The sequence below is a fragment of the Oryctolagus cuniculus genome, chromosome 11 (genome assembly GCF_051225735.1).
Source record: "Oryctolagus cuniculus isolate XC-2025 breed Fujian yellow rabbit chromosome 11, ASM5122573v1, whole genome shotgun sequence".
NCBI classification, from domain to species: Eukaryota; Metazoa; Chordata; class Mammalia; order Lagomorpha; family Leporidae; genus Oryctolagus; species Oryctolagus cuniculus.
The window spans coordinates 57,382,113-57,400,592 of record NC_142877.1 but is presented as its reverse complement, the minus strand read 5'-3'; the positions used below and the strand labels follow the sequence as shown (position 1 = coordinate 57,400,592).

Below are 18,480 nucleotides of genomic sequence, written 5' to 3'. Positions count from 1 at the left end.
TGCCTGGGCCCCTGCCACCCACGTGGAAGACCAGGCCGGAGCTCCTGGCTCCTGGCTTCACAGCTTGGCCTGGACCTCGTGGCTATTTAGGGTGTGAACCAGTGAATATCACTCTGTCTTTTAAACAAATTGACAAATCCTTTTTTAATAAGAATAAATTCAGTCTCTATAAAGTGAAAATCAAAGATATACAGAATATAGTAAGTGAAAAAAAATTTTTTAAAAACTACAATATAAGGTGTGGATCCATTGCTTTTTAAAGGACTTGAAAATACATGAGTCTCTTTATAAGTATACACATACAGACAGACATCTGGAGAATGCACAGCAGACTATTCTAGGAAGTGAGATTACAACCAAACTCCACTTTAAATTTTTCACAGTTCTGGATTTTATATTTGCAACCAGAAAGAAAAAAAAAAAACAATACAGGTATTTTGACCTCACCCTTCATTGTAAAACTCCTGCTCCTTGTAGCTCTCTCTATCCTACCCTTCACTGTGAAACTTAAGATTCTTTATTAAGGGGCCAGCACCATGGTACAGTAGGTTAATCCTCTGCCATATGGGCGCCGGTTTTAGTCCCGGCTGCTCCTCTTCCAGTCCAGCTCTCTGCTGTGGCCTGGGAAAGCAGCAGAAGATGGCCCAAGTCCTTGAGCCCCTGCACCCACATGGGAGATCTGGAAGAAGCTCCTGGCTCCTGGCTTCGGATCGGCGCAGCTCCAGACATTGTGGCCATTTGGGGAGTGAACCAATTGAAGGAAGACCTCTCTCTCTGTCTCTCCCTCTCACTGTCTGTAACTCTACCTCTCAAATAAATAAATAAGTCTTTTAAAAAAGATTCTTTATTAAACCCCTCATCTCTCATCTGCTCGTCGACTCACTGAAACCCAGCTTTCAACCTCCCCACCCAGCTGAAGGTGTTCACAGGAAGGGCACTGAGATATCTTCACAGCCAAGTCCAATGAGCGTCTATCTTCTTGTTTACTTACTTAAATTCATTTTATTTTAGAGTCAGAGACAGATGGAGAGAGATCTTCCATCCAATGATTCACTCCCCAGATGCCTGCAACCACCAGGGCTGAGCCGAACCAACGCCAGGATCTCCCCCGTGGGTGGCAGGGACCCAAGCACTTGAGCCACCATCTGCTGCCTCCCAGGGTGCACACTCGCAGGAAGCCGGATGGGAAGCAGAGCCGTCATTGCTCAGAGCAGACGTTCTGATGCACAGTACGGACGTCCAGGCACTGAGCCGAATGCCTGCCCCGTGAGTGTTTTTCACTCTCCATTTCACTTGCTCTCACAGCATCCTGTAACAGAGATAACCAGTCCTTCCTTCTTGGAAGACTGTCTTCCCTCCGCTTCTGTTTTTTCTCTTCTTCTCATCATCCCTCACTGATTTTTCTGCCTCTGCCCGGTCCTTAAGTCCCAGTGCACCCAGAGGTATGCCCCATTGTTTCCACCTCCCTGTGCCTTCTTCAGCAACCTCGCCTACTCTCGTGGCTTTGAGTGCCATTTCGAACCCTCATGACTGCAGACCTCACTCCTAAACTCCAGCCTAGCACACAGCTGCTCATTACTTCAGAGTCCCACAGACACGTGGAATCCACCTGTTCCAATCTCAATTCACAGCCTTTCCCGGGACCAATTTTTGTCCATGTGTTCGAGAACTTCCAGTTCCTCCGAATTTACTGAGTTAATCCCTGTGCCTAGCTTTGCACCTCTAACTTCTTTTCTTCTCTGCAATCAAAGGGGTCTTTGCTAAAATATGCAAATCCGGTCATTTCACGCCCCTGTTGAACTCCCTCAGGGGACAGAGTCAGACTCTGGCCAAGGCTACAAGTCCTGGTTAACTCTCCGGATCTGTCTCTTACCATCGCCACCTCTGCAGCCCAGCCGCCCTCGCCCTGAACTATTTGAACTTCCCTGAGCTTGTCACATCCCCTCCTACCTCCAAAATCATGATAGTTTCCCTACAGAAAATGCTTTTCTCTGCCTTAAGCAGCTCCCCTGTGTGTCCACCCAACACACACACACACACACACACACACACACCTGCCTCCAGGTTTTCCTGGACAAAGCAAGGCCAGTGTGTGCATCCTTCTCAGTGCTGCCTAACCCTTTGTGCTTACTCATCACAGTCCCACCCCACATCACAACAGTCGGTCTACTTCCCACTGCTCTGTGAATCCTTGACAACAGGCTCTTTGTTATTTTACAAGCGCATTGCACAATGTGCCCAGCATTCTCCTGCATGCTTTGCACACAGCAGCTGTCTTGTTCCTCTGAGGTGGGTTCATAGGCAGGTCACTACCGTTACCCACATTTCTCAGGTGGGGAAACTGAGGAAATGGCATGGAGAGGTTGTGTAACTTGCCCAAGGTCACACAGCTAGTAAGTGGTAGGGCTTGAATTCAAACCCAGACAGAGTCCACTCTCTTAACTTTGGTGCTATCTTATTAATTATTGTATCCCTAAAACCCAGCGAAGCACCTAGCAAGTGGTGGAGATGTAATAAACATTTCTTCGCTAGTTAGAAATTGATCCTTACCACCCTGCCCAGGAAACACACATGGAAATTGAGAAGGGTGCAGGAAGGAGCTAAAAAGAATCCCAAAAGGAAACCAGGGCCTTGGGCTTCTGAGACTGACCTACTGCACCAAGGAGGCAGGTTTCTCTCACCCTTTCATACTGCTAAACAGGTCCTCGGTGACCTTGTGCACCTGCAGCACGTCGTCCCGGATGAGGGTGATGTACAGGGAGCCCTGCAGACACAGCTTCCAGAGCTTCTGGCACTCGCTGTTGGAGTTGAGGCACCCGTGGCAGAGAAGAAAGCCAACTGTAGGGAGGTAAAACCATGCAGAAGAAGACTTTTAGAACTTGCCCCCTGCATGACCCGCCCCTACCTCCTCCACCGCCCGACCCCACAGGGCTTACTTATAATCCAGCGCTCCATCACTTCCATGGACAGATACTCACAGGCCATCTGTAAGAAGAGGCAACCGTGCAGTTATGTAACCCAGTCTTCCCCTACAGAAGAAAAGTCAGCCTAGAATCTGAGTGGTGAAACCAACTTTTATTTAGCTGAATTGATTATGGCACTTTGATAAGTCAACAGGGGAAACCTCCAGGCTTAGACTCTAAGTTTTTTTGAGGGAAAGACTTGGGGCCAACAGTACTTGAACAAAAAAAAATCTTTGATGAATTTACTCCTTACACTCAAATTCCTACAGGGCTAACTGATGCCTAATGATTTGGTTTCATCCATCCATTCATTCTTCTATGTCTACTGGATTCCTTCTGTGAGCAGGCACACTACTAATCCTGGTCCAAACAAAAGCTCCAACACCACTGTGGTTTTTAGCTACAAGAAGTGACTGACTTAGATTTTGCACACCCTAGAAGAGAGCTAACGCATTCTTAGGGGTGACGTTTTCTGAAAGAAGCGCCCTCTGGAGACACTGCCTGGCTGAGCGAAGGGAGAGGGAACTCACTGTGTCAGAGTTAGCAGGGTTAATCATGGCTGGGGGACTGCTGATGACACTCAGGAGCTGGGCACTGCGCCACTGCTCCGCCCCGTGGTTCCTCCGGACAAAGAGGTAGTGCAAAGAGAGGAGGGCTCCGCTCACAGCCTGCAGGGAGAAGCAAAAGCTGTCAACCCTGGACACAGTGGATCGCTGCTGGAGCGACTCCCTACTCTCTCTGGGAACCTGCCTTTGTGTGAGGCCCAAACTCTTCCGTCAGCTTCTTCAGAGGATGGTCGTACTCCAAGACCATCTGACCCAGGCGAGCAAAACTGGGGTCCCTAGAAGGAATCAGAGGAAAGAGGAGTTGGGGCCCTGCCTGAAGCACCGTGGAGATGCTTCTATGATGGCAAATAGGACAGAGATGGGGGTTCAGGCTGGTACTCTCCATCTCTCACAATACATTAAGCAGTGACTCACAGAGGCAGGACCTCCCCCCCCTCCACTGCAGCATCAGGTGGACTAAGCTACAGTGAGACAGAACCACACCATCTGGGGCAGGTCCAAGAACCTTTCTCTCTCAAAAGCTCCCAGACTAGGGTTGGACACATGCCAGGAACTTTGTAAGCTTGTGCCGCCTAGCTGGAGACCTGGTAACATGCCTGGACCCAAATCTCTGTACAGCCCAAATGCAAATATTCAGCTCTCATGGGCAAGGAACCTGCGGAGGTGCCAGTGTACACATGCATGGGAAGGCATTTCCCACACAGAACAACTTGCCACAGCCTACTCGCATCCCTCTGATCTTCAGTCCCTCAGCCCTTAAGCTGGAGGCGGGGAACATGGCAGGGTGAGGCCCACAAAATCATTCAGTCCAGCCCTGCCAAGGCAACCACAGGCAGCACTCGAATTCACTAACTCTGTAGCACGCTAGTTTTTAGTTTGATCATTTTGTATGGTCCATAAGTGAAATATCTGAGAGGGGGGCCGGCACTGTGGCATAGCAGGTAAAGCTGCCGCCTTCAGTGCAGGCATCCCATATGGGTGCCAGTTCGAATCCCAGCTGCTCTACTTCCGATCCAGCTCTCTGCTATGGCCTGGGAAAGCAGTAGAAGATGGCCCACGTCCTTGGGCCCCTGTACCCACGTTGGGGACCAGAAGAAGCTCCTAGCTCACATTATAACTTGCTTCTAATGGCTTTACCTCACTCATACTATCCCTACAAATATCAAAAAGAAGTTATTTGCCTTTTGCAATAATCTGAAAAGCAAAATGGAAGCCAGTGCAGGATTTAAAAAAAAAAAAAATCAGAAATAAAGCAGACGGGTAATCCACTAGGAGTGATTCCAAAGTTCTCTACCCATCGAGGTGTACCTGGCCTTGCTGGCTCATCACACAGCTTCCAGGCTGTCACATGGGAAGTCACAGCTCTACCTCCTTGGTGTCCACCCCCTACCTCAGAGCAGGTGCATGACAGCCTCCAGAGCACAACCCTTTAACTCACCCGTGCCCGTGCAGCATCTCGTGAGCACAGTTGTACATGCCGATGAGCAGCCGTCGGTCCTCAATCCGTGACAGAAGCAAAATAACTGAGGTGTACGTGACGATCAAGTCCAGGTAGCTCCGGGTGAAGTCAAAGTTGACAGTCTACAAGGGAAATACACAGGACAGCAGGGACAGCAGCCAGCCCCGGGCGGCTCCCTGTCTCCCCAGCCACTCCAAACAGACTCGGAATAGATCTCATTTAAAAGTAGGAACTGATGGGACGGAAAATGTGGAGGAAAACTGGAACAAAAGTCCAAAGCTAAAAAAAGAAGCTCAACAGGGACCAGCACTGTGGCATAGCGGGTAAAGTCGCTGCCTGCAGCGTCAGTTTCCCTTATGCGCGCTGGTTCAAGTCCCGGCTGCTCCACTTCCGATCCAGCTCTCTGCTAGGGCCTGGAAAAACAGTAGAAGATGGCCCAAGTCTTTGGGTCCCTGCACCCATGTGGAAGAAGCTCCTGGCTCCTGGTTTCAGATCAGCTCAGCTCCAGCCATTGCAGCCAACTGGGGAGTGAACCAGCAGATGAAGATCTCTCTCTCTCTCTCTCTCTGCCTCTCCTTCTCTCTCTGTGTAACTCTGTGACTCTGCCTTTCAAATAAATAAATAAATCTTTAAAAAATAAAAAAAGAAGAAGAAGAAGCTCCACATACAAAGAGGCAAAGAAATAAGGTAACATTTTGGGGGTGGAGAGGGTAGAATAAGAGTTTTGTATAATTTTTGTATTAATTGCACTGCTGCTCTGCTTGACATGTAAATTCATTGTAATCTCAGTGCTTTTTATTTAAAAAAAAAAAAAAAAAACACTATAGCCTTGAAGCAACAACTGAAGCAGCATTCTTCTAGTCTCGCCCCACACGACCCAACCCGACCCAGACCCAGCCCAGACCTGGCCCCTTCCTCGATTCCATGGCAGAAGAGAATCATAAAGGATCTTACAATGTCAAAACGGCACTGGCAGGCATCAATGGTGTTGAGAAGCTCATACACGTGGTCCTGGGGGGAGACGGGGGAGGGGAGGGGTAAAGAGAAGGTGGCGCAGGCCGCCCGAGCTCGAGGGGAGGGGACACCCGCCTCACTCACAAGGGGTGGCATCGTCAATCAGGAGGAGGCTCCTCCTCACTCACCTCCTGTCCCACCCCCTGGCGCCCCTGTCAGTCAACTCTGCCAAATACCCACGTTCCCCTAACTTTATCACCCGTGGGTCACATTCCTCCACAAAAGAAAGCCTACAAAATGTCGAGAGTCTACTAGGTGGTTTCAAAAATGCCAAGAGTCAAACCCATTTTTATGGACAAACCCCAAAGTACACTCTTCCTGGATTCCATCTCCTTTTCTGAGGAGCAGAGCATCAACACGCAGGAACGACCCAGCTTCCCACGGGTTTCTATTTGCTGACCACTACCAAGTGTCAACTACCGCCTAGGGAATTTGTCTATATTTCTTTTTTTTTTCTTTTTTTATTATTTTTTGACAGGCAGAGTGGACAGTGAGAGAGAGAGACAGAGAGAAAGGTCTTCCTTTGCCGTTGGTTCACCCTCCAATGGCCGCCGCAGCCGGCGCGCTGCGGCCAGCGCACCGCGCTGATCCAATGGCAGGAGCCAGGAGCCAGGAGCCAGGTGCTTTTCCTGGTCTCCCATGGGGTGCAGGGCCCAAGCACTTGGGCCATCCTCCACTGCACTCCCTGGCCACAGCAGAGAGCTGGCCTGGAAGAGGGGCAACCGGGACAGAATCCGGCGTCCCGACCGGGACTAGAACCCGGTGTGCGGGCGCCGCTAGGCGGAGGATTAGCTCAGTGAGCTGCGGCGCCGGCCGAATTTGTCTATATTTCACTTAACTCTCATTCTAGGGGCCGGTGCTGTGCCATAGCAGGTAAGCTGCCACCTGCAGTGCCAGCATCCCATATGGGTGCTGGTTCAAGACCCGGCTGCCCCACTTCTGATCCAGCTCTCTGCTATGGCCTGGGAAAGCAGTAGAGGATGGCCCAGCACCTTAGACCCCTACACCCGCATGGGAGACCTGGAAGAAGCTCCTGGTTCCTGGCTTCGGATCGGCACAGCTCCGGCCACTAGGGCCAATTGCTGAGTGAACAAGCGGATGGAAGACCTCTCTCTCTCTCTCTCTCTCTCTCTCTCTCTCTGTCTCTGTCTCTCCTCTTTCTCTGTGTTAACTCTGCCTTTCAAATAAATAAATAAATAAATAAATAAATAAAATTTGCCTGCTGTAGACTCACTGCATTTTGAGTCCTGCCTGGAGGCGCCTTGGCTGGGCTGGACCAGGCATTCCCCACCTGGGTTCCAGAGTGGTGGGGATTTTTCTTTTCACACACAATTCTACCCAAATAAATACACTCCCCCCACACACTGGGCACCCGCTCTCCATCCTGCCCCAGCCCTCAGGAAATTCCCCCTCACAGCCTGGTGTGCTCATCCTTAGTTTATGTAATCCTCTGCTGACAGAGAAGAAGAAAAAGGGAGACTTTGCTTATCGCGTGTGTTACAAAATTGAGATAATTTTATATCCTTCTTGTCGTTTTGAATTTCTCCCTCAACCTGGTCAAACATCTTCAAAGCCATCTGGTGGAGAACTAACTCATTCTTCTCGACAGTCCCACAATAGCCCCTGGTTTAGCACCAGGAGCCAGGAGCTTCTTCTAGGCCTCCCACGTGGGTGCAGGGGCCCAAGCACTTGGGCCATCTTCCACTGCTATTCCAGGCCGTAGCAGAGAACCAGATTGGAAGTGGAGCAGTCAGGACTTGAACCAGCGCCCATATCAGATGCCGGCACTGCAGGCAGTGGCTTTACCTGCTATGCCACAGCGCCAGTCCTGGTACTTTTCATTTCTACAAAAGTAGAATTGTTCAAATACTATATAAATATAAATGTATGTATGTATATATATTCTCTTTTTTGACAGATAGAGTTAGATGGTAAGAGAGAGAGACAGAGAGAAAGGTCTTCCTTCCATTGGTTCACCCCTCAAATGGCCGCTATGGCCGGAGCTATGCTGATCTGAAGCCAGGAGCCAGGTTTTTCCTCCTGGTTTCCCATTGGATGCAGGGGCCCAAGCACTTGGGCCATCCTCCACTGCCTTCCCAGGCCACAGCAGAGAGATGGACTGGAAGAGGAGCAACCAGGACTAGCACCCAGCACCCATATGGGATGCCGGTGCCGCAGGTGAAGGATTAACCAAGCGAGCCACGGCACCAGCCCCTATATATTCTTTTAAAATATATTAGAGTGTACATTTGGCACAGTGGTTAAGACACTGCTTAGGATACCTGCATCGTGTATCAGAATGCCAGGGTTCAAGTTCTGGTGCAGCTAATACACACCCTGGAAGACAGCCGGTGATGATCCAAGCACTTAGGGTCCTGCCATCCCCATGGGAGACACAGGTTCAATTCCTGACTCCTAATTTCAGCCTGACCCAGCCTGTCTATTGCAAGCATTTTGGGGAGTGAACGGCGCTCCTTTTCGGAAAAAAAAAAATTAGAGGATGGCACCGTGACATAGCGGGTAAAGTGCTGTCTGCAGTGCAGGCATCCCATATGGGCGCCTGTTTGAGTCTAGGATGCTCCACTTCCAATCCAGCTCCCTGCTATGGCCTGGAAAAGCAGTGGAAGATGGAACAAGTCCTTGGTCCCCTGCATGCACATGAGAGACCCGGAAGAAGCTCCTGGCTCCTGGCTTCAGATCAGCGCAGCACTGCCATTGTGGCCATTTAGAGAGTGAACCAGCAGATGGAAGACCTCTCTCTCTGTCTCTGCCTCTCTATAACTCTGCCTTTCAAATAAATAAATAAATCTTAAATAAAAAATAAATGAAAGTCCCAATATGCAGACCCTCCTCCACTTCTAATCCTGCTTCCTGCTAACGTACATCCCGGGAGTCAGCAGATGATGGCTCGAGTACTTCAGATCACACTATCCACGCAGGGGACCGGGCTGGAGTTCCAAGGCTGCTGGCTTTGACTTGACCACTCTAGCTGTTGTGGGCATTGAGGGAATGAACCAGGGGATGAAAAATCTCTCTCTCTCTGTCTGCCTCTCCCTCTCTCCCTCCCTCTCCCTCTCTCTCTCTCTCCCCCCTCCCTCTCTCCCCCTCTCCCTCCCTCTCTCTCTCCCTCCTCTCCCTGTCTTTCAAATAATAAATAAACTTTTTAATAATTAAACTTGTTCAGCCGGTGCCGTGGCTCAATAGGCGGAGGATTAGCCTATTGAGCCGCGGCGCCGGCACACCGGGTTCTAGTCCCGGTCAGAGCGCCGGATTCTGTCCCGGTTGCCCCTCTTCCAGGCCAGCTCTCTGCAGTGGCCAGGGAGTGCAGTGGAGGATGGCCCAACTCCTTGGGCCCTGCACCCCATGGGAGACCAGGAGGAACACCCGGCTCCTGCCTTCGGATCAGCGCGGTGTGCCGGCCACGGTGGCCATTGGAGGGTGAACCAACGGCAAAAGGAAGACCTTTCTCTCTGTCTCTCTCTCTCACTGTCCACTCTGCCTGTCAAAAAAAAAAAAATTTAAACTTGTTCTTACCACATGACTGGGCAATTCAACTTCTGGATAATTCCCCCAAGTGAGATGAAAAATACATCCCCACAAATATTTGCACTTGAACAATGGCAACTTACACATGATAACAGACAAGAGCTAAAAACAGCCTAAATGCCCATTAGCAGATAAATGGCTAAACAAATCGTATCAATTACACAATGGTTTTCAACAAAAATGAGAATGAAGCCCTGATCCGCGCAACAACCTGGGTAAATCTCAGTGGACATTACGTACTGCTCTGAGAGGCAGAAACCAGGCACAAAAGAACACGCGCCGTACAATTGCATTCATTTCAGCCTCAGAAAGAGACGTCTACAGTAGAAGGCAGATCAGCAGCTGCTGCCTGGGGCCAGAGTGCAGGGCGGGATTGACTGGAGGGAAAGGCACCTGGGAACCTGGGAAGTGACGGAAATTCTCCATACCTCGTGCTGGTTACACAAGAGCATCCATGTGTCAACACTTGCTATAATGTATAGAGAAAAATGTCTGCAGTGTATTCTCCCAACAAGGCTTTGTCTGAATTAACAGATGGGGAAACAGAAGCTAGAACAGCTAAGAAACTCGCCCACGATCACAGAGCAATTAAGGGACGGTGTCAGAATTTGAACCCGGAGCCTCTGATGGTCACGGTGTGCTAGGTGACCTGTCCACCTCCCTGCAGGTCCAGGCTGCCTCGACTACCAGGAGCGCCTTTCCACAGCCCCAGTCAGCTGCCTAGGGTCTCCAGGGGACAGCGGCTGATGAGGCTCACTTCCAGCCACTCACACAAATCATGTCACTATACAGATCTGACATTCAGAAGACCAGAATGTGAGACCTGCTGAGCACGGAGGTGCATGCCTCCCAAGCCTTGTCTCATTTAATTCTCACCCACACCCCACGTGGTAAATCTAATGTCCCCAGCCTTCCTCGTCTGAAGTCACACAACGCGTAAGTGGCAGGGCTGAGATCTGAAGCCAGGTCCATCTGACCCAGCGCCTACTGACTCCACAGCACACCATACTTTGGGGTTCCTATTTCCCTTTCTGAGGCCTGTGATGTGGTGCAGCAGGTTAAGCAGCAGCTTACGACATCAGCATCCCATAAGGGGGCATGGGTTCAAGTCCCATCTGCTCTACTTCCGATCCAGCTCCCTGCTAATGCCCCGGGGAAATCAGTGGAAGATGGCCCAAGTGCTTGGGCCCCCCACTCCCACATGGAAGACATGGAAGAAGCTCCTGGCTCCTGGCTTCAGGCTGTTGCCGCCATTTGGGGAGTGAACCAGCAGATGGAAGATCTCTCTCTCTCTCTCTCTCCATGCTTCAAATAAATAGATTACATTAAAAAAAAAAAAAAAGACAAATTTCTAGAAGTGGAGTTAATACATTGGAAGTGGACACTTCGTACAGCAGTTAGGATAGTCCCATATCTGAGTTCAAGTTCTGGCTCTGTTCTGTATCCCAGCTTCCTGCTAATGAGCAACCTGGGGAGCAGCAGGTGATGTCTTGGATAGCTGGGTCCCTGCACACAGGAGGGAGACCTGGACTGAATTCCTAGCTCCTGGCTTCAGGCTGGTCCAGCCCTGGCTGTCGCAGATATTTGGTAAGTGAACCAGTAGACAGGAGATTTTCCTCTCTCTCCCAGTCTCTCCTTCTGCCTTTCAAGTAGATAAAAATAACTAAGTGAAATTTTTAAAGTATTACCATATTAATTTAGCTTTCAAAAACATTGTATTAAATAATGCTTTATATTTTTATGTCAATAAAAATAGTATATACTCATTGTCCAAAATCCAAATAAAATGTCACCCATGTAGTATTGCTACCAACAACTATTAACGATAAGACAAATCCAAATAGAAAGATATTCTGAGAAGTACATAGCCTGGACTCTTCAGAAAGGTCAATGTTATGAAAGACAAAGGCCAGAAATTACTCTAGATTAAAGGAAGACTTCAGAGACATAACTAAATCTAATGTATGATCCCCAAGACAATTGGAGAAATATGAATATGGGCTATGTTTTTGCCAGCAACATTGAAGTACATTTCCTAAGCACAATAATTACATTAGGGTTATGTAAGAAAATATTCTTGTTCTTAGCAGATGTACACTAAAATATTTTGGGACTGAAATGTCATGATGTCTCCAACTAACTCAAATGGCTTAGAAACAAAAACAGAGATTAGCAAAGATGACAAAACACTAACAATTATGGCATCCAGCAGAACAAGAGCAAAATAATACTCAGGGCACTGCTCTTGGAACTTTTCATCAGGTTTGTTATAAAATATTCGGGGAAAATACTTTAGACATTTTTTAACTCAATACAGAAACATATGCCTTATTTAGAGAATGTCTAAAACTCAGCAATAACAAAATAATTGAAAAATGGGCAAAGAACTTAAAGCACACATTATCCAAAGACAATACACAAATGGTTCAGAAGATGTACAAATGGCTAATAAGCACATAAAAAGACACTCAGCACCACTGAGCATTAGCAAAACGCAAATCAAAGCTACAAGAGATAACAACTCACACCCAGCGGGAAGGCTACTATCAAAACAGAAAATCACAAATGTTCGCAAGAATGTGGAAAAATAGCCCTTGTGCACTACTGGTGAGAATGTAAAATGCTCTTTGGAGAACTGGGTGGTGGTTCATCAAAAAGTTCAAAATAGAGTTATCGAGGGGTTGGCACTGTGGTACAGAGGGTAAAGCCACCACCTGCAGTGCCAGCATCCCATATGGGCACCAATTCGAGTCCTGGCTGCTCCACTTCCAATCCAGCTCTCTGCTAATGGCCTGGGAAGCAGTGGAAGATGGCCCAAATCCTTGGGCCCCTGCACCCATGTGGGAGACCTAGATGAAGTTCCTGGCTCCTGGCTTTGGATCAGTGCAGCTCCAGCTGTTACGACCAACTGGGGAGTGAACCAGCGGATGGAAGACCGACCTCTCTCCCTCTCTGCCTCTCCTTCTGTCTCTGTGTAACTCTGACTTTCAAATAAATAAACAAATCTTTTAAAAAATAGAATTATCATACCATCTAGCACTTCCACTGCTGAGTATATATGCCACAGAACTGAGAGCAGGTTCGCAAAGAGATATTTGGCCGGCGCCGCGGCTCACTAGGCTAATCCTCTGCCTTGTGGCACCGGCACACCGGGTTCTAGTCCCGGTCGGGGCGCCGGATTCTTTCCCGGTTGCCCTTCTTCCAGGCCAGCTCTCTGCTGTAGCCCAGGAGTGCAGTGGAGGATGGCCCAAGTGCTTGGGCCCTGCACCCCATGGGAGACCAGGAGAGGCACCTGGCTCCTGGCTTCAGATCAGTGCGGTGCGCCGGCCACAGCGGCCACTGGGAGATGAACTAACAGCAAAGGAAGACCTTTCTCTCTGTCTCTCTCTCTCACTGTGCACTCTGCCTGTCAAAAAAAATTAAAAAAAAAAAAGAGATTTGTACACCTCCATTCATAGTAGCAATGCTCATATTATTCACAACTGACAGATAAATGGATAAGCAAAATGCCGCTTAGCCACACAAAGGAATACTATTCAGCCTTAAAGAGGAAGGAAATTTTGCACTATGCAACAAGGATGAACTTTAAGGCCGTTGTGCTAGGTGAAATAAGCCTGTCACAGAAAAGACAAATACTTTACGGTTCCACTTACAAGAGATATTTAGAGTAGTCAAGATCAGAGAAACTAAAAGTAGATGGGTGGTGGCCAGGGGAAATTATCATTGAAAGGGTGTAAAGTTTCAGTTTTGCCCCATGAAAAGATGGTTACATGACCTTGTAGATGTCTTTAACAATCACTGCGCATTTTATCACAATGACATTGAAAACAGGGGAGCTTAGTAAATTGCTTGATGGAAGTCATAATCCATGCCCAAAGCTGGTTACTGCTGACAGTTTGATGTATGATATTCTACAGCTTTCCTCTGTCTATGCTAACACTGTGTGCGTGTAAGCTTAAGCATCCACTAAAATAAAAGCATGACATCTACGACGCTACACTTTGCATCATCTAACACTACAACTTGGATCTCTCTCCACATCAGCACCTCACTCATTTGCTCAAGCACACAAAGCAAGACCTACTCAAGCAGGGTGCGCCTCTGAAAGGGGGTGGGGGTGCCTGGACCAAAGCGAGCTCACCCGGAACTCCATGACATCCACAAACGACTGGTAGTAGTTGGTGAGGAACCTAATGATCTCCGCTTTTTCACGATGAACCGGTCCCAGATGTTGCTGAGAGAAGCAAAAACACAACAAAATTAAAAATGCAAAGTAAAAGGATGATTGGTCACAGGAACTCAAGAGCCAGGCCGCCCCCAAAATGTCCTGGAAGAGGGTTGAAATGTGCTGGGACTCGTGAAGACTTGCCATCTGGGCAGGATGCTGTGTGTGACCCTGACCCCGGCTGAAGGGCTGAGACCAAGGTCAAGGCCGCCTCAGCTGCTCGGTTCGCCGTTTGCCTCAAAATTGAGAAGATGGTACGGGTAAGATGGTTGATAATCCGGGAATAACTTTTTTTAAGATGTATTTCAGAGTTACAGAGGGAGGGAGGGAGCCGGGGGGGAGGGAGAGAGAGAGAGAGATCTTCCATCCACTGGCGCACTCCCCTGCAATGGCCAGGGCTGGGCCAGGCTGAAGCCAAGAGCCAGGAGCTTCATTTGCATCTCCTCTATGTGTGGCAGGGGTCCAAGCACTTTGGCCATCTTCTGCTGCTTTTCCCAGGTGCATTAGCAGGGAGTGGATCAGAAGTAGGGTAGCTGGGACATAAACCGGTGCCCATATGGGATGCCAACATTGCAGCCAGTGGCTTAACCCACTATGCCACAACCTGGACCTCAGGAGCTAAGATTTACTAGGGGAGAAGTCAGGGATAACGCACAGGATGCCTAACTGTAAGACAGGGAAGAGCCGGCGCCGTGGCTCAATAGGCTAATCCTCCACCTTGCGGCGCCGGCACACCGGGTTCTAGTCCCGGTTGGGGCGCCGGATTCTGTCCCGGTTGCCCCTCTTCCAGGCCAGCTCTCTGCTATGGCCAGGGAGTGCAGTGGAGGATGGCCCAGGTGCTTGGGCCCTGCACCCCATGGGAGACCAGGAAAAGCACCTGGCTCCTGGCTCCTGCCAGGATCAGCGCGGTGCGCCGGCTGCAGCGGCGGCCATTGGAGGGTGAACCAACGGCAAAGGAAGACCTTTCTCTCTGTCTCTCTCTCTCACTGTCCACTCTGCCTGTCAAAAAAAAAAAAAAAAAAAAAAAAAAAAAAAAAAAAGACAGGGAAATGGGAACCAGGAACAAGAAGAAGGTGCCCCACCTCGCGGGGCTGCTCCAGCTGCCTTCCCCTGCGAGCGCACGGTGAACTCCCGCATCCTGCAGTGGAGAACCGGGCACCGCTTTGCCCCAGCTTCCCCTGGGAGCCTCACACCTTAGCATTCTCCAGACAGAAAACCCTATAACCTAGGAGGGCTGAAAGAGGGCTACCCCTCCCTGCAGTGTGAAGAGAGCCAGTGATGAGGGGCGCATCTGAGCCACCAAGCACAGAGGTACAACAGAGAAAGCAGACAAGGGGGGCCCCTGCTCTCACCGTGCTGTTGCGGACGTCTATGTTGGGAAATTTCTTGTTGATGTACTTGAGAGAAGATTCCATAGACTTTTCCAGTAAGAATGGCGGCTTGGACTTGGGGTCTGAACAAGTCTGCAGAGACGAACCACACGGTGTTTGCATTCCTTCTCCTCTCGGCTCGGAAACAGCCCTGCCCTGCACCGTTCCATCCCGGCCTCTCTTAGGAAAAGGCCGTCGGGGAAGTCATTCTGAAAGCAATGCCAGTGGGGCAGGGACAACTTCCAGGACTCTAAGCCCATTAGCTGAGAGCTGAGGAGCAACCCGGGCACCCGGCCTTGCTGGCGAAACCACAGCGTCTGCTCAGCCCCAGCACAAAGGGGAAGCTGTCTCCCCACCCTCTGCTGAAGCCGGAAGGAGTGAGAAAAGCAGACGCCTGGGGCTCAGGGTCACAATTAAATGCATTGTACAATTATCTCATCCCAAAGAGCATTCGCAGGTGACGTGGGGACAGAGAAGCCACGTTCCTGACGGTTCCTCTTATTACAAAATGCACAAAAGGCCTGCTCCTTAAGCCCCTATTTTCTCTTTAAGAACTCTCCAGAAAATACCCCTGACTTTATCTATTTCCTAGACTGACTCAGTCCCTGGCCCACCTCTAGCCACCAGCTTCTCCCAGTTCCAGTTCTATCCTACACATACACACACACACACACACATACACACAGCATGAATTGCCCCAGACTAAGCGCCCCGGAAGGTACCTACCCCTTGAATCTAACTAACGTCTATGGCTTTCGTTTTAGAGAAGTCAGTCCATGGAAAAATGTATGCTATAAACCCAGCTTCAGGTCTCAGCAATAAACAAGAAGACCCAGAATCCTAGATCCCAGAGCCTTATCCAGCTCACTCATGAGTGGGGACCACCGCCCCACCCTCCCCATCCCCCCATCCCCAGCGGAGGTGGGAATCAAATTTAGAAAGGGGAAATGCTGTGAAGAAGCCTCCTCCTACTGGCTGGCTTGTGGGACCGGAGGGTCCGGAGGCCAAAGCAGAGTGAAGAGGAGGGAGTCGGCCTGCTGCACCTGCAGGCCAGGGTTCCCGCCCCACTACTGCTGAGACAATCTGGAGTGTCATCGCCCGTGCTCACCTTCCTGATGTTGTACATTCGGATCAGAACCCCCTGGCCCCGATCGTTCAGGATGCTGAGCTTCTCTGCTAACTTGTGCTGATAGGTGGAGGTCAAAGACATGGTGGCCACTGAGAGACAGCAGCATCGGGACAGCAATGCCTGATGTCTCCAAACACCTCCAGCCTGGGCGGAGGCACCCCGCCTAGTCGGTGCAGCTCTTCCGGTTCCCTCTACTATTGGCTCATGGGTGAAAGGCGTCATCACGGCTCCCCCGGCACTCAGAGGCCTCTTGTGCTTCCTCCTGCACACTCAGCAGGGGCGACTTCCTCTTTCCTGCTGTGCGGCACTTCGGGTAAGGCTGGGAAGTCGTGGGAGGCAGAGGAGAGGGACGGGCTTTTGAGGCTCTTCACGATGCGGCGCCAACCATTTTGGCCTTGTTCCACCACAAGTGTCCTGTAGAAGTGCCACACCGAAAACTACCTACCTCCCCCTCCACCTCTTGACTTTCTTTTCTGCTCCCATCGAGGACATCTGGGGCAGACGTTTATTGTAGACATTAAGGTGCAGGAGTACCTGGGTTCGATTCCCAGCTCCAGCTCCTCACTATAGCTTCCTGCTTAAAAAGACCCTGAGAGGCACCAGTGATGGTTCAAGTGATTAGGTTCCTGCTACGCACATGGGAGACCGGGATGGAGTTCCAGACTCTTAGCTTCAGACTGGCCCAGCCCTGGTCTTTTCAGCCTCTTGGAGAATAAACTTGCAGATGGAAGATTCTCCCTCTCTCTCTCTCTCTCTCTCTCTCTCCCTCTCTCACTCTGCCTTTCAAATAAATAGATAATTAAATCTTTTTTTTAATTTCTTTCTGGGGCCGGCATTGTGGCATAGTGGGTAAAGCCTCCACCTGCAACGCCAGCATCCCATGTGGGCGCCTGTTCATGTCCAGGCTGCTCCAATTTCAGCTCCCTGCTAATGGCTAATGGCTCCAATCAAGCTCCCTGCTAATGTCCTAAGGAAAGTAGCAGAAGATGGCCTAAGTGCTTGGGCCCCTGCACCTACATGGGAGACCCAGAAGAAGCTCCTGGCTCCTGGCTTCAGATCGACGCAGCTCCAGCCATTGCAGCCATCTGGGGAGTGAACCAGCAGATGGAAGACCTCTCTCTCTGTCTCTACCTCTCTCTTTCTGTAAGTCCACCTTCCAAGTAAATAAATAAATCACTTTTTTAAAAAACAAATAGGTGTTTTTGTTGAATTATTAAGACTAAACTGAGGGGGGTATCATGGCTCAGTGGGTAAGCCACCTGCTGCAAGGCCAGCATCCCAAATAGGTGCCAGTAAGAGTTCCAACTGCTCCACTTCTAATCCAGTTCCTGCTAATGCACCTGGGAAAGCAGAAGAAGGTGCCCAAGTGTTTGTACCTCTGCCATCCAGGTGGAATCCCTGGATGGAGTTCCAGGCTCCTGGCTTCAGCCTTTCCCAGCAGGGCCATTGTGGCCATCTGAGGAGTGAATCAGCAGATGGAAGATTCTCTCTCTCTCTCTCTCTCTCTCTCTCTCTCTCTCTCTCTCCCTCCCCCTCCCTCCCTCTCTAACTCTGCCTTTCAAATAAAGGAATAACTCTTTTAAAAAAAAAAAGTATATAGGGCAGCACTGTGGCATAGTAGGCTAAGCCTCCGCCCTCAATGCCAGCATCCCATATGGGCACTGGTTCGAGTCCCGGCTGCTTCTCTTGCTATCCAGCTCTCTGCTCTTGGTCTGGAAAATCAGTGGAAGATGGCCCAAGTGCTTGGGCCCCTGCACCCACGTGGGAGTCCTGGAAGAAGCTCCTGGCTTTGGCTCAGCTCAGCTCCAGCCATTGGTACCATTTGGAGAGTGAACCAACGGATGGAAGACCTCTCTCTGTGTGTCTCCCTCTCTCTGTCTGAAACTCTATCTCTTAAATAAATAAATAATAACATCTTTAAAAATAAATAAATATGGCCGGCACCGTGGCTCACTTGGCTAATCCTCCGCCTGTGGCGCTGGCACCCCGGGTTCTAGTCCCGGTTGGGGCACCAGATTCTGTCCCGGTTGCCCCTCTTCCAGTCCAGCTCTCTGCTGTGGCCCGGGAGTGCAGTGGAGGATGGTCCAAGTGCTTGGGCCCTGCACCTGCATGGGAGACCAGGAGGAAGCACCTGGCTCTTGGCTTTGGATTGGCGCAGCACTGGCCGTGGCGGCCATTTGGGGGGTGAACCAATAGAAGGAAGACCTT

At 50.0% G+C, this 18,480-nt stretch overlaps 1 protein-coding gene and 1 long non-coding RNA gene across 2 annotated transcripts in view; one reads left to right on the top strand and one right to left on the bottom strand.

Annotated features, from left to right (window-relative positions):
• Window positions 1-16,465, bottom strand: part of NCKAP1L (NCK associated protein 1 like) — a 46,509-nt gene extending 30,044 nt beyond the window's left edge. The window contains exons 1-9 of the mRNA XM_002711038.6: window positions 16,252-16,465; window positions 15,126-15,236; window positions 13,690-13,782; window positions 5,943-5,999; window positions 4,968-5,110; window positions 3,714-3,804; window positions 3,494-3,631; window positions 2,937-2,985; window positions 2,682-2,838 (exon numbers count right to left, since the gene is read on the bottom strand). Of these exons, the coding sequence (XP_002711084.6) occupies window positions 2,682-2,838; window positions 2,937-2,985; window positions 3,494-3,631; window positions 3,714-3,804; window positions 4,968-5,110; window positions 5,943-5,999; window positions 13,690-13,782; window positions 15,126-15,236; window positions 16,252-16,353 (941 nt within the window). The 5' untranslated portion in view covers window positions 16,354-16,465. The remainder of the gene's footprint in view (window positions 1-2,681; window positions 2,839-2,936; window positions 2,986-3,493; window positions 3,632-3,713; window positions 3,805-4,967; window positions 5,111-5,942; window positions 6,000-13,689; window positions 13,783-15,125; window positions 15,237-16,251) is intronic.
• Window positions 16,463-17,465, top strand: LOC138844356 (uncharacterized). The gene is made up of 2 exons (XR_011380077.2): window positions 16,463-16,585; window positions 17,119-17,465. It is a non-coding gene; the product is annotated as an uncharacterized LOC138844356 (long non-coding RNA).
• Window positions 17,466-18,480: the final 1,015 nt, after the last annotated feature.